The 15,415-nt window shown below is 42.4% G+C and overlaps 1 protein-coding gene across 1 annotated transcript in view; it reads right to left on the bottom strand.

Annotated features, from left to right (window-relative positions):
* The window catches only part of Faxc (failed axon connections homolog, metaxin like GST domain containing), a 60,379-nt gene that overhangs the window by 6,308 nt on the left and 38,656 nt on the right, over positions 1–15,415 (bottom strand). The window contains 1 exon segment of the mRNA NM_001271065.1: positions 2,415–2,531. Coding sequence (NP_001257994.1) covers positions 2,415–2,531 — 117 coding nt within the window.

Below are 15,415 nucleotides of genomic sequence, written 5' to 3'. Positions count from 1 at the left end.
AAGTTCCCCTACCCAGAAGGCAATCCTAGAATAGAGTCTTCTTTTGGAATTTCCCAAGCGGAAATACCCTCAACTGCCTTTTCAAGGAAAAAGAAAAAAAAGAGTAACCAGTGTTCTTCCTGTGTCAACTTAATATCTATAATAATCAAAAATTTCCGTGAACATTTTCATTGACACTAGAAACACTGTCACCCAGACCCAAAATCCAAGATTAACTTTCTCCAAGATCAATGGTGCTCGATAAGAATGAGGATGAAGGAAAGGCCTGCAGCATCCCCCAGCATTAACTCCAACCTGTCCTGGGTCATTACCAGTAAATATTTGCCGAACATGGGACCAGTGGCAACACACACACACACACACACACACACACACACACACACACACACACACCATAGAAAATGACTTAATAAGGGTTGGTGGGATTGCTCGGCAGGTAAGTGTTATCAACCCTGAGTTTGATCTCCAAAACCCACATTAATAGAAAGAGGACCAACTCCTATAAGTTGTCCTCTGATCTCCTCACATTTACCACATGTCCCTGTTCATATGCATCACACACACTAAGTAAATAAATAAACAACAGAAAATGTTACCTAGTACATGCCAATAAAAATGCAGAAAGACTGTTACTGATAATATAGATTACAAAAACGGTCAAAATTTTAAGGCAAATTACAGTTAAAGCCTAATCAAAGAAATAAAATTGAAGAGGCTTTCAGACATTGCTCATAGATGCAGAAAATGGTCTGGCCTTGCTAGAAATCATAAAGTCTGAAGCATCGATCCTTCGACATAGCGATCCCCACCTAGGACTTAGCTCAGGGAATAAGGAGGGAAAGGCTGAGGGCATATATACAGTAATATTCACTACAGAACACTGATTTACAGTAAGGGGAGGGGGCTGGAGAGAGACTTCTTCAGTGAGTGAAGTGTTTGCCATGGTAACCCTGAGGCCCTGAGTTCAGATCCCCAGGACTCATGGAAACTATAGACATGGAGGTGTGTGTCTGCCACTCCAGTGTTTCCTGACCAGCCAGCCTCGCCTAGTGAAGTTCAGTTAGAGACCTGTCTCCAAAAAGAAATAGAGTGGGAAGTGAGAGAGGAAGATACTACTGTCCCCTGTGAGCCTTCATACACACGTGCACATGCATGCCCAGGCACCAGTAAGATATCTCACACACATGCATGAACACACATGTGCACAAAAATTTTAAGTCTTAAAAAAGAATACTAACAAAAATATCTTAAATAACCCATAAATACAAAACAGTACTAATTGGATAAATGACAATATAGAAAAAGTATAGGACATTATACAACTATTAAATTCATCCTTCAGGAATATTTAATAACAAGGGAAGACTAAAATGCACCATTTATTTTAAAACTTCAGGTTATAACAGTATTGGCATCATGGTTCCAGCCTTTTAAAGTGCATACACAGTGGTAATTGATAAAACATGAAAATACATAGTACAATATCAACAGTTCTCTGTGAATGATGAAGTCACGGATGTGTTTGTTTGACTGCTTGTTTGTTGCATGTTTGTGTCTGGGGGACAGGATCTCACCACATGCTCAGGCTACCTTGAGCCCACCACTCTCTGGCCCTGGGCCTGAATATTCTGGGACTACAGGTGTGAGTCACCACGCCTAGATTACATTTCTCATATTAAAAAAATCTTTTTTAATCTTCTCCAGTTAAATGTGTAATATTTGATATATATATATATATATTTATATAGCTACAGTGTGACTCTATTTTTATTATACTTATCTATTTACCATGGCATAAGTAAGGTCAGCAACAACCTGCAGGAATTGGTTCTCTTCTTCTCTGTAGGTTCCTGAGACAGCACACTGGGTGTCAGGATTTGTAGCAGGTGACTTTACCTGCTCTGCCACCTCACTGACCCACCACATTTAAGAAGTGCTGATATTCAGTCTGTCTTCGTCTTCATCTAAATTATGGAGAATTTCTTACTATGTCAAGCCCTTCTAAGAGCAGCCTACATGGCTCTGTCAACAGCTAAAACCAAAGAACTAAAATTCACCTTACCATACTCATTTGCCAAGTGTGTCCTGGTTGTTTGTTCCAAAGCTACCACAGAAAACTTCCCTGCCCAGGCCACTCCCATTCCTGCCTTTGGAATAGTCCTAAATTATCTAGGTGCTTTCTTGCTGCTCTCTTGGCAATGCTTCTACCAAGAGAGCGAAAGCCCCAAAAGGCATGGATACAAAATTAGTTGCATGCTGAGAACTGAGGGCGTCACTGGTTCTCACTGCACCCATCTCTCCATGCTGGGGACACAGAACTGAGGGCGTCACTGGTTCTCGCTGTACCCATCTCTCCATGCGGCTACCCACCCATCAAGTCCTGCAACTCCTACATGAAGGGCATTACTGCTTGCCTTTGATTAGCCGCTCCGGTCTTGTCCCTGGCAAGGTCCACATCGCCTGTGCCAAGTGTCCAAAGACAGTGGCATCAAGAGTGGAAAGCTTGGGCCCCATGATGTACTTCTTGTCACCTGCAGCAAATGGAACAGAGAGGTCATTGAAATGGGCCATACTGTCTAGTATGACCACAAGAGCATTAAACATATCCTCACTATACGTTCGTTTAACTGTGCACCAAAGCATAGAGTAGAAATGCATGCATGCCCTTTACAAAATAAAGACCCTCCCCCTAAAATGTTCTATGACACAACTCCCAATATAGCAAAGCAGGAAAGGGTGCTCACTTAAAGAATAAAGATGCTTCCAGAAAGACAATAACTCATCAACAACTGACCTTCAGGGAACCTCCTTGTCTCAACTCCAGTAATTAAAAGATGTGACACTTACCAATACCTGGGAGTTTTCTAGAACCATCTCAAAAGTAATTTACGCCAAGCACAGGAGACCTCAATGTTCATAAGACTAAATCAATCCGTACTTGCTTAGCAACAAAATGAAAGGCTAGGCTAAGGAATTTGAAAGCAATGTTGTGCGTGATACTCCCATGGACTCCCATGTAAGCCACAGAATGTCAGCTTGCTTGAGAAACTTCAACTACAGAGAAGACAGAGGGTCGCAGGTTCAGTCCTGGCATCAGGCCCTAGGCAAGGAGGTTTCAGACAACTGCTCTCACATCTTCTTAACCAGCACTGATGCTAAGTTCAGGCCTAGACATATGAGCTATCACACACGACAAAGAAGCACTTCCCAAGTTGTTTACTGGGCTGTTGTAAGGTACCCAGTAACATAGATTGAAACTTCCATTTGTAGCAGACTGAGACCAACAGAAAGCTACAATGTACCTAGTCAAATGTAGAGAACAGTTGGTCATGGGATGCCCAGTCCTATTGATATGGTGCATCTCCAAAATAATCCCTACAGCTAAAGCTCGGGGAGCAACACAGAAGAGGGGACAGAAATATTTTAAGAGCCAGAGGACCAGGACTTCAAAAATGTATCTTCTAGACATGACGGGGAAGCTACAGCCATGAACTCTCTACAATATAGTTGACTGTACAATACATGAACAATGACACCAATTAATATTCCAACATGGATAAGGGAAAAGTCATAGGACCCCAACTTTAGATGAAGACCTATAGGTAATTAATGACTGCTGAGAAACAGAATTAGTCCTCCTCAGGATGGAGCTCCTAAGTGGTTGTCCAATACCAAGTGGTCAACCCGAAAACACACGCATATAACCAAAACCAAACAGACCCAGCAGGTGGTATTTATATGTTTATTCATATATATTTGTAGCAATAATAAAGACAAAGAGGCCATGAATTTGAGAGGGGACAGAGCAGGAAGACTTGGAAGGAGCTAGAGAGAAGAAAGGTGGCTATGTATCATTCACATATGTGAAAACATTGTAAATTAATTTGATAGAGAATGAAAACTGCTCCAAGTTGGCTGCTGGGCTGTTATCAAATACTCTATCATAAAGAGACAATACTAGAGTGGTATCCACCCACGTCACATCCCAGCACATGACTATCCATCCTGATCATTACTTAACCCTTTCAGAGATTTCCTGTCTGGAATACGGAGATGACATTAAGGATGTTTGTCTGAGGATATATCTGTCAATAAAGTTTTTGCTTTGCAAGGATAAGAACGTTAGTTCCATCCCTACGACCCACATAGGGAAAAGATGGGCAAGATGGCATGTGGTTGTAACCTCTCTTCTGGAGGTGTGGAGCCTTGGTTTGCTGGTCAGCAAGCTGAGCATATTTTGTGAGTATCAGTAAGAGGCTCTGTCTCATTAAAAATAAAGGAAATGATGCCTGAAAAAGGACACCTGAGGCTGTTCCCTGGCCTCTAGAGGCCAGCACAAATGAGCGCATGTAGGAACACAGTTGCTCTCACACACAAAAGAGGGCCTTCTCCTCAGGACAACTGTGAATATGTAAAAGTGTAATGCACTGTGCACCAGTTCTGAGTACCTTGATGACCACAAGCTCTCTTGAATGTCATCGCCTTTTTAAAAAAGATTAATTTATTTAATGTACTTGAGGACACTGTAGCTATTTTCAAATACACCAGAAGAGGGCACCAGATCCCATTACAGATGGTTGTGATGTGGTTGCTGAGAATTGAACTCGGGACCTCTGGAAGATCAGTCAGTGTTCTTAACCACTGAGCCATCTCTCCAGCCCAATGAAGGTCATCTTGTGGTCATATCACTCCTCTTCCATGGCTTATTCCAAACTCAACTTGGAAAACGAGGCCCATGATACTCTGCTCCTAACCCAACCTGTACTGTAGTGACATCCCTCCCTTCTTTACTCTACAACCCGTGTTCTGCTCTGCAGCGCATGCTGTCTACACTGCACGTTACGCCCCACCACCTATATGGGTTCCCACTTGTATCTATCAATTCTGTCTGGCTTTGAGATTCACAACCAGCTTCCTTTCAACGTGGTCTCTCTTATTCTGCCCAGGGATAACAGGAACTTCCAAGTCATACTTTCTCAGCCCAGTTTCACTTCTGTACATGTAACCGCACAGGACCTAAAGCATAGATGTCTGGCAACATCGTATTCCTGAACTATGAACTAGAAATATTTGCAAGTTCCTGGGACTACGGAGGTGACTCGAGCTAAGCACAAAGGAAATAAATACGTCCTGCTTCCTTGTCTCGGGCCCCTCACATAGAATTTTTCCTATACCGACTCTTCCGTCTATGCGCAGGCTGTCTTTTACTGTGGATGTTACATCTACCAGATGGAAAGCCCTTTGACAGCAGGGCTCATTTCTTGTTTTTCCTTGACAAACTCTCTCAATGTGCTTTTATTTTCATGACATGGTTGTATCCTAGAAGCATCCTTGAGTTGTGAGCTGAGGAAGCTGAACCTTTGGTGTCAATGCATAGGTCAGGGAAGAGGAGAGACTGTCAAAGGAGGCAACAGAAGCAAACAAGCTGGTGAAGACAAGTGAAACTGGGAGGTGTTCTTTAAATTGTGTCTCCTGCCAGGAGGTACAGCTCTTGAACTCCCGTACTCTGGAGGCATAGGCAGAAAGACTTTTGTGAGTTTGATGTCCTCAAAGAGGGAGAGAGAGAAGAGAGAGCAGAAGAAGAGGGGAGGGAAGGGGAGGGAAAGAGAGGGGAAGGAAGGGAAAGGGAAGGGAAGGGAGGGAAAGGGAGGAGAAGAATGTCTACTGTTGAGAATGTCCCTGTACCATACGAACCAAGGAATACCCCATGCTAGAGCAGTAACCTGAGTCTAGTCGAATAATCTTTCCTGATGAAGAAAATCAAGGTATACTTGTTAGACCCCTTGGTGTTGTCAACTGATGGCCGCCATTTCAGTCTTACCTCAGAATCTAAACTGATTGCCCAAATAATAGGAAAATAGTGATAAACTATCCAAGCAAAAATAGCACACACAGTAGGCATCTTAAGACCGATACTTCACTGTATCTTAACTTTCTCTCTCTCTCTCTCTCTCTCTCTCTCTCTCTCTCTCTCTCTCTCTCTCTCTCTCTCTCTCTCTCTGGGAAATGCTAGAGTGTCAAAAATCAAAGACTTTTAAGACAAGATGGGAAGACACATATAGATAAAACATTTAGGGACTAGAGAGGTGGCTCAGTGGTTGAGAGTACTGACTGCTCTTCCAGATGATCTAAGTTTAATTCCCTCTTCTGGTGTGTCTCAAGACAGCTACAGTGTACTCATATACATAAAATAAATGAATAATTTTTAAAAAAATTAGAAAATGATAAAATTAGAGCATGGTAATACATATAATATCTATATAATGATTTTAAGCCACACACCAACTTGTGTATATGGTATTTAGCCAAAACTCTTTAGTTTCAGAAAATAACAAGTGGAAATTAACCAAGTTAATACAGAACCACACTGAGATGCTGGCACTACAGCTTCTCGAGTTCTGGACCAGATTTTTTTTTGTCCGCATAATATTATGAATACATTATCATCTCAGAGACAAAGCCCCCAGAACCGACAAAGCCAAGGGAGCTTGCTATGGTCAGGAGAAGCACAGAGCAGAAAAAGGAAATCAGGGCAGAAATCTGAGAGATTTTAAGAGCTGTTCATAAAATAAACTCGGATTGAACTTAGCATCTGTGGAAAATGTAATTGTTTCCAAAAAGAACCAGTTTAGTAACCCTTCCAATACAAAAATCTGCTTTATCACCCTCTACAAAGTATGTCCAACTCCACTGGCTCCATTTCCACCTTTATTTTGGGCACACTAGACTATTCTGTAGTACTTATTTATGAGACCAGATGTATCTCCTCAGAATACCCCATTCTTTCATGGTGTCACAGTAGCCATTCCTGTCCTAATACACTCCTTTGGGAGAACTGGTCACCTTTCCCCACATTTCTGCAGGATGGTATATTGCAAGGTTTCCTCCAAGCAGAAGAAAGAGCACGACTCTCTTCCCTTACTATTTTCCCAGCTTCAATTAGCCACTCTCGTCACATCTCTGCAATTTTGCTGAATTTTCAGACTCTATGGAGCAGAAAGGAATGAATACTTTCAGAGAAAATGATTTTCAAAACTCATTTTTATCGATACATAGTGAATAACAATTGTATGTTTTACCCCCAGAGGTCCCTGTACTTGACACTAGCAATTTGCAAGCAGACAATTCCAATCAAGTCAAAGTGGATGCCATTTTGTTTCATACTGTCCCTCTGTTGCCTTGAATTTACTGAGAATTCAAGCAAAGCTGAGAATCAAACATGTCAAATGCTGCCCCAAGGACAGCAGAGTCAGGGTAATCTTGGAGTCACTCACCAGGAAATATGTCCTTTCAACAGCTTCTGCTTCTGATTTTCCCAGAAGATAAGGATGTAGGAAAACACAGCCAGCTTTCTGCTCTCCCTTAAATTGGATCAAACCACTCTTTGTTTATAATAATACACATGCCAGCCCTTGCTCATGGTTCCAGCAAACTCCAAACTCAGCACACAGTTCTTAGCTTCTCTCTCAGACGAGGTTATCATGCACTGCTTGGGTAGGTCTCAGAACCAGTCAACTTTGACAATTCTCTAACTAGTTCCACTGACTGGCTCAAAATCTTGGGAAAGATAACGGTAAGGGAGGAGACAGACTAGCAGGCTCTGCTTAACTTAATACCTTGCCACTAGCTAGAGTACCCAGATAGCCTTTTAGTTTTCTGAATGATCTTCAGAACGAATTTCTTTTGACTTGGATGAACTTTGCATTTCATCACCATTCATGACTAACACCAATCTCCCTTTCTCCTCCTCACAATCTCTCCTTTGCAGATATCCTACCTCTTGAAGTTTCTCAAGAAAGAGAGAAGTACATGAACCCCACTATAAGAATATGTCTGAACACCTTCTGGACTCCGTCCACCCAAAGCATTTCTAAGTAGAGTTTGTAAACCTAGGAAACATAGGTGTAGGGTTACACCCATGCAGAAAAACCTGACTTATGGGAATTCTAGATAATGAAAGCATTCCTGGGGAGGGGCAAGAGCCACCTACACGAAGACATCTGTGATCCTAACTCACTACTAATCAGAGGACTTATTTCTCTGTTCCCATATTGCTTCAACATTGTTGCTTCTGGATCTGACCATCCATCTGCCTGCAATAGTGAGATTGGAGAGCTATAAAAAGTCAAATAAGGGGGCAGGAAAGATGGCTTCCTGGGTAAAAATAATTACTGCTAAGTCTGGCCATTGGAGTTTGATCCCTGCAACCTACATAGTGAAAGGAGAGAATGAGAGAAACAGACTCCTACAAGTTGTCCTCTGACCTCCACATGCACTTGCCCCCCCCACACACACACACAAAAGAAAAATTAGGTCATATGAGTCAGGTGTCCCTCCCCAGTTTTGAATTCTCAAATGCACTCCTGAAGGTAAAGAATATGCAACTGAACTTACCGAGACAGGTTCCCTCACTTCTGCCTGGGCTGCCCTGTTTGGAGCCATCAAGGGAATCTGCTTTTCTCTCTCTCTGTTCAGACTGTCTCCTTACACAGACTATCTCACAGCCTCTGAATTTAGCTTAGTGAGAAAACCCATTACACAGAACCCAATGACATGTTAAACTTTTGTTTCCAAACCTTTTACAAAGAGTATGACTTTCTATCAAGAAAACAGGACCAAAACAGAGCCTGACAGATGGCCTTGTGCCTGATCATCAGGGCTAGAAGAGGTCACCCTCACAAGCAGACACCATACTCCTGGACATTTCTTCAATGACACACTCCAAGTGTCTCCCTAGCTGGAATTCAAAATCTTCGATCACTTCCAATGTCTGGGTAAGCAAGAAACCTGGTAAACATCTTTAACCATCAGCACTATTGGATCTGCCTAGAGAATAAACCATACTCAAATCAAATCTATGAGAACAGGTTCCTGAGAAAGACGTCCAATTGCTTTGTGTTTGTGTGTGCACATATGCAAGTGTGGGGGGATTCACATGTTCATGTATGTGTACATGTGTGCACGTGTGTGTGAGAATCAAAGGCCAATCTCAGATCTTACTCTTTAGGAGCCATCTCTACTTTGTGTTTCTTGACACAGGGAACCGGGACTCACTGATTAGGATAGCTTGGCTGACAAGTGAGCTACAGGGACCCCCTCCCCCCGCCCCCATCTCTGTTTCTCCAGTGCTGGAATGCAAGCATGCACCTCTGCACCCCGCTTTCCACATGGATTCTGGGTGTTCGAACTTAAGTCCTCATGTTTGCATGGGAAACACTTAAGCAGTTTTAAGGTCCCTGTCTTGTCTTTAAACACAAGAGTCGTATGCCTTATTAGCACCATGCTAAAATTCTGTGTGAGGCTTCATGGCATGTGCAGGACTAAACCTCCAACTCCCACTTTGTGGGAAACTTCGTTATTGCCTTTCCAGTGCTCTTCTCATTTGTGTCTGAACCCTTAAGAATGTCCACACAGCTCTTTCCCCCGTGAACACTCCCTTCTCAAAGATCACTGAATCCATAGACAGAACCCTCTGTGTGCAATGCTGTGTCATCCTGCAATTAGTCCCCAGGTTCTTCACAGCCAAGATAAGAATTCTCCTGCTGGTTTAAGAACAGTGGTGAAAACAGAGAGCCCCTCAGAGACTGAACAACAAGATGCTACCTCTAAAAGATGTAAAGTCTTTTATCTAAACAATTTGAAAATGGCCAAGAAATGGTGGCTGCTATCAACTAAGTGAGCAAACATTCCTAGGATCGATGGCAAACCGACCTTACTCTCCATGGCTCAGCAGCTAAATAAAGGAACCTGCTATAGTCAGTGCGGCTAAGGCTATAGTGGAGAGTTACTGCGAGCTGTCAACAAATCACCTCCCAAATGTAACAGCTTTCGACGAAAAACTTCTGGTTGTTATTGCTTTCTGAGACAAGAGTCTCTCTGTATCACCAGCTGACCTGAAACTTTAAATGTAGACCAGGCTGGCCTAAAACCTATAAAGATCTGCCTGCTTCTGCCTCCTGAATACTGTGATTAAAGATGTGTGCTACCATACCCAGCTCTATTTTTAATTTTTAATTGCACATGTGTGTGTGTGTGTGTGTGTGTGTGTGTGTAGAGAGAGAGAGAGACAGAGACAGAGACAGACAGAGAGACAGAGGGAGAGACAGAGACAGAGAGAGACAGAGAGACAGAGACAGAGAGACAGAGAGAGAGACAGAGAGAACTTGTGCCATGGGGTATTTGCACATATGAACTGACCAGTTGCAGGAGTTGGTTCTCTCCTTCTGCCATAGTAACCTTAGTGAGTGAGTTCAGGATGTCATGCTTGGTGGAAAGTGTCCTTACTCAAAGAACTAGACTCTATGGGCCCAGAACCCAGGAAGTCTTATCTGGGTACCACAGGCTCAGGGTCTCTCACAGCACCACTATCAAAGGGGTAACAGCAATGAGTCTGCCTAATCATAAACAGTATCTGAAAGCCAAAATAAACCTTTTCTCTTTGTAAGTTAATTATCTCTGTTATCTATTATAGTATCAGAAAGCTGACTAAAATGCCAGGGTTTCAGTTATATAGAGAGATAACTTAGGAAAGATCTGCTAAGAAACTGCTCACATAGCTGCTGATATGTGATTTCTCTGCTAGTGAAATGAGTTAATTCAAGATACACACATACACACTCACACATATACACATGTATATTTGTGTATGTTTGTATAAATCTAACAGATTTATTGGGGAAACTGCTCTTGGATGGGTGAGTTCACTGGCTCCAAGGAAGGAGGCCAGAGGCCGGGAAGTCTCCATGGGAAGGGAGAGAGAGGGGAGGGGGAAGAGAAAGAAAGATCAGAGAAAGAAGCAGAGAGTGAGTGAAGGAGAAAATGAAGAAGGAGAGGAGAGGAGACCAAAATGTCTGGATTATATAGGGAAGAGACTCTGGGAAGGGTAGCCTACCCCTGGGTGGAAAGTTCAAGGTTGGGGGAAGGGTATGCCAAGTAGAGATTGAGGGATGCTGGGAGAGTCTAGGGTTCAGATATGCTGTGATATGTAAAATATGCACCTCAGACCCTTGTCCCTGGGTCTAAAACCAAGCAGTTGATACTATCTCAGCTGTTCACTGACTCAGATGGCTCTCTGTTGGTCCATGGACCTTTCTAGTTAAAGTGATGTATATAAAGTTACTTATTGTGTTATTATTCTATTTTTCTGTGTCTTAAATGTTTCATAATAAGAACAAACCACCTGGCTAAGGGGGTATGTATCAACTACATCTGACCTTAAACTATGTTTGGCAGCTATTCTCTAACATTAAAGCAGACTGTGGTGCTTTGAATAGGAATCTCACACCCCCATAGGCTCATAGATTTGAATACTTGGTCACTAGGGAGTGGCACTATTAAGAGGTGTGCCTTATTGGAATAGGTGTAGCCTTGCTGAAGGGAGTGTGTAACTGAGTTGCAACTTTGAGGAAGGTGGGCTTTGAGGTTTCAAATGCTCACCCCCCCTCCCTCTCTCTCCCCTCCCCTCTCCCTCTCCTTCTCCTTCCCCCCTTTCCCCTATCCCTATCCCTCTCTCTATCTCTTCCTGCTGCCTGCTGACCCGGATGTAGAATTCTTGGCCCCTTTTCCAGCACCATGTCTGTCTGCATGCATGCTGCCATGCTTCCTGCCATGATGATAGTGGACTAAGCCTCTGACACTGTAAACTAACCCAGTTAAATGCTTTCCTATATAAGAGTTGCCATGGTAATGGTGTTTCTTCACAGAAATAGAACATTGACTAAGATACAGACAGTGCTTTCACATTTATTTTTTTAAAACAGACAGTGTGACTTAACATAGCACTGTAATCCCAGCAGTTAGGAGCCTGAAGGAAGACTTCAGGTTCAAGGCACCACCAACTAGACAGAAAAAGTCCATCTCAAAACAAGCAGACACAGACAATGCTAACTAGTCCTCATGTAACAAGCAAATTAACTCAACTATCAGGGGGCTTGTTTGGCAACCATATGCTCTAACAGTCCCATCAGAATGGTTCTCTGATGACTTTGTCTAAAGAATACATTCCAGAAAGACAGAAACCAATGTAGACAATGAGATCTGCCTCAGCCCTAAACTCCACCTCCCAGCGCCTGCCCCTGGCCAGTGGCCGGCACTACAGGAACTCAGAAAATAGAATTGTTCTTACATTAGTGGAAACTAGGTTACAATATTTTGTCCTTAAATCTTGTACACTAAATTAGTTCCTTTCAATGTTTAGCGTCACATGACTATAGGCTCTAGAACTTAGGAGCAAGGACATAGATAGGTACTCAAGCTAACCATTGGATTATCATACCATCAGGGCTCACTCTCCTCACAGTTACTTGGCCTTCTATTTACTAGGTCTTCTAGTAGGTGCCAGATCACAGGAAAGCTGGTCAGTTTTCAACATGATCATGTCCTCGGGCAAGGCTGGGAGAAGAGGAACATAGAAGAGTTGGATAGCCCCTTACTGCCAGCAGGCATGGAAGATGCTTCCACAATGGGTACCAAAATAAAACTGCTCAGAGGGGAAACGACCAATCTAAGTAGTTTCATGAGGTGGGAAGGAGGGAAAAGACAAAGAAAATGTCTAAGTAGAAACAAATATCAAACAAGGCAGGGGAGATAAGCCCACACAGTGAACTTCAGCAAGCAAGGATTATACAGTGTGGCAGACACACATGGGAACAAGTGGGAAGGAGGATATCATGAGGGTAGCGTTAGGGTTATAAAGAAAGGACCTTACGTTTTTGTAAAGAAGAGTGAAGGCCTTCGAGTCTGGCTTATATTTTAGAATCTAAAATTTAGATGAACAGCTCTAGAAAGAAGAGATGAAACTAGAGGTTGAGACAGCAGCCATGAAGCTCAAGCAAATCCAGGCAAGCCACCCAGCACTTCTATCTCAGCGGGAGCTTCAACCTCAGTGGGTGCTTCTACCACAGAGGTGGGGCAGAAAGCAGTTAGGAGATTACAGAATTCAGTGAGCATTCCAACAGTGAAGTCTGTCAGTGTTCTCAGTAAGCAACCACTTACTAGGCATCTCATCGTATAGCCAGGGGCTTGGGTCCAGGTTCCATTGCCCATCTACAGGCTAGACGTAATTATATCGCTGGTAAAAATAATCAGAGTAATGCCCGCTCTCTGATGTTTTTGGTGAGGATTAGTAGAACAATTACTACTCCAGTTAATTCTCACCAAAACGACATAAAACACTGTCATTAGATCACTACTCATATATCTAACTTATATTCTTGTGCATGTTTTAGCTTACATAGTACATTCATAACAGACACACTATTTTGAACTGGGTTCCCTATGAAGGTATGCGATACATACTTCACTTCTTGCCTTTGTGAGTGCTTCATGAATGGCAGCTCTTGTTGGTGTCATTTTGATTCTCCATGAGGCAAAGCTCTAGGGGCTTTAGATACAGAGGTGAATAGACCAGACAAATTCTCATCGAGCTACTGAGTTGAGCAAGGACCTATAAAAAATGCTCACAAACGTATTAGGATGTAACAGGTTATCACCTATCAAAAATTTATTCTTCCTCAAATTTTATCCAAATCAGTCAATCCAAAAGAACACAGATGAGGAATGCCATCTTGGAGGAGCACACTGTGGCGATCTGAATGATGCCCATAAGCTCAATTGGTGAAACTGTTTGGGAAGGACTAGGAATCATGGCCTTGTTGGAGGAGATGTTGGGGAGGGGCTAGGCTTTGAGTCTTCGAAAACCTAGTGCAGCTCCCAGTGTACCTCTCTGCTTACTACTTCTCTTTTAATACATGAGCTCCCTGCCATTACTCCACCATGCCTTTGTTTCACCATTACGGATTGTAGACCTCATACAAATTTATGCCCAAGTAAATGTTTTCCTTTACAAGTTACCTTGGTTGCAGTGTTTTATTACAGAAAAATAATTAAGCTTCTCATTCGATATTGAAACCTAAAATAAAACCACCTAGTATGGTTTTGTTGCCAATATTGTTTTTGTTGTTTTGTTTTGTTTTGTTTTGTTTTGTTTTGCTTTGCTTTGCTTTGGTTTTGCAGGGCATTGTGCAGCCCTGGTTGACCTGAAGTTCCCTATGTAGGTACATAAAGCTGGCCTCAAATTCACAGGGCTCTATCTGCCTCTGCCTCCCCAGCAGTGGGATTAAAGGTATATGCTACCATGCCTGACCCAATAAAGATTTTTAAAGCTGATTGTCTATGTGGCACTATATTCTCAGAGTTTTTATTTTGTTTGTTTTGTTTTGTTTTTTTCAAGTATCCTCATTTAGAAATTGAATCCCCCACTAGGAATTGTGTGGAAGCACAAAGTTAAACCCTATTCTCTAAAGAAGAAGCTAGAATAGCCCAGAACAAAACAAAGAAGTCTGTCATAATTATATCAAGTAGTCTGTATCACAAAATACATTACAAAGACTTCAAGGAACTCAGTATTTATTCATATTTAATTTCTCTCTTCTAAAACACAAATCTGGGTGTACACACAATGTATCAACTAATTTTTAACATGACACATTTTTACTAATAAAATACAAACAATAAAAAGGGAAAAGAGCTGGAGGAGTGGCTCAATAGCTGCTCTCCCAGAGGTCCTGAGTTCAATTCCCAGCAACCACATGGTAGGTCTCAATCATCTGTAATGGGACCTGACTGTGGCTCTGTATCACATATATAAATAAATCTTTTTTTAAAATGGAAAAGAGAGGAACAACGGCACAAGCCTGTTATCCCAGTTCCCAAGAGGTTAAGCCAGGATGATTGCCACAAGTTCAAAGACATCCTGGAAACATATCAAGTTCAAGGTCAGCCTGGACCGCACAGAAAGACTCTGTCTGAAAATTAGCAAGAGGAAAAGGCAGAGGAAAAGAGGAGGAAGGGGAGAAGCATGCAAAATAAAGCACAAACTGAGGTTCCAACTGTGCTGTCCTCTTCCGCACACAAATGGGACCTGATCTCAAGATCAAGGAGATCAGAATCATTAACCCTCGGGCTCTCTAGACCCCATCCTACCTCTGGAATTCTGGAATGAGGAGGATGAGCAAAAGGAGGAGTTTGTACTTTCTAAGTGTATCATCTAGTGCCCTCTCCATCGGAGAGCAGCTCATACTTTAGCGTTACTGACCAATATGTAAAAACCTTTCTGAGTAAATCACTTGCCCTTCGATCTTTAAGCACAGATTTCCAGTATGGACCTTTGAAGAGTTAAGCTCTCACCAGAGTTCAATTAACAAAGAGAAAAGTAAGACTTACAAGTCTAACCAATGCTTTCCTTATATGTGACTTTCCTTACATGTGACTTTAATGACCCACCAGTGCAAACAGAGACCTAAGTGTACTAAAGCAAAAGACACAGAATGGCCCACGGAATGTACAGTTCTTAGCCCCTCTGAACCATGCATGCTGTAGTGAGGATCCAGATGTAATTATCCTTATCAACGTGATT

This window comes from Rattus norvegicus, chromosome 5 (genome assembly GCF_021556685.1).
Source record: "Rattus norvegicus strain SHRSP/BbbUtx chromosome 5, alternate assembly SHRSP_T2T, whole genome shotgun sequence".
NCBI lineage: Eukaryota > Metazoa > Chordata > Mammalia > Rodentia > Muridae > Rattus > Rattus norvegicus.
This window is presented reverse-complemented; position numbering and strand designations above follow the sequence as displayed.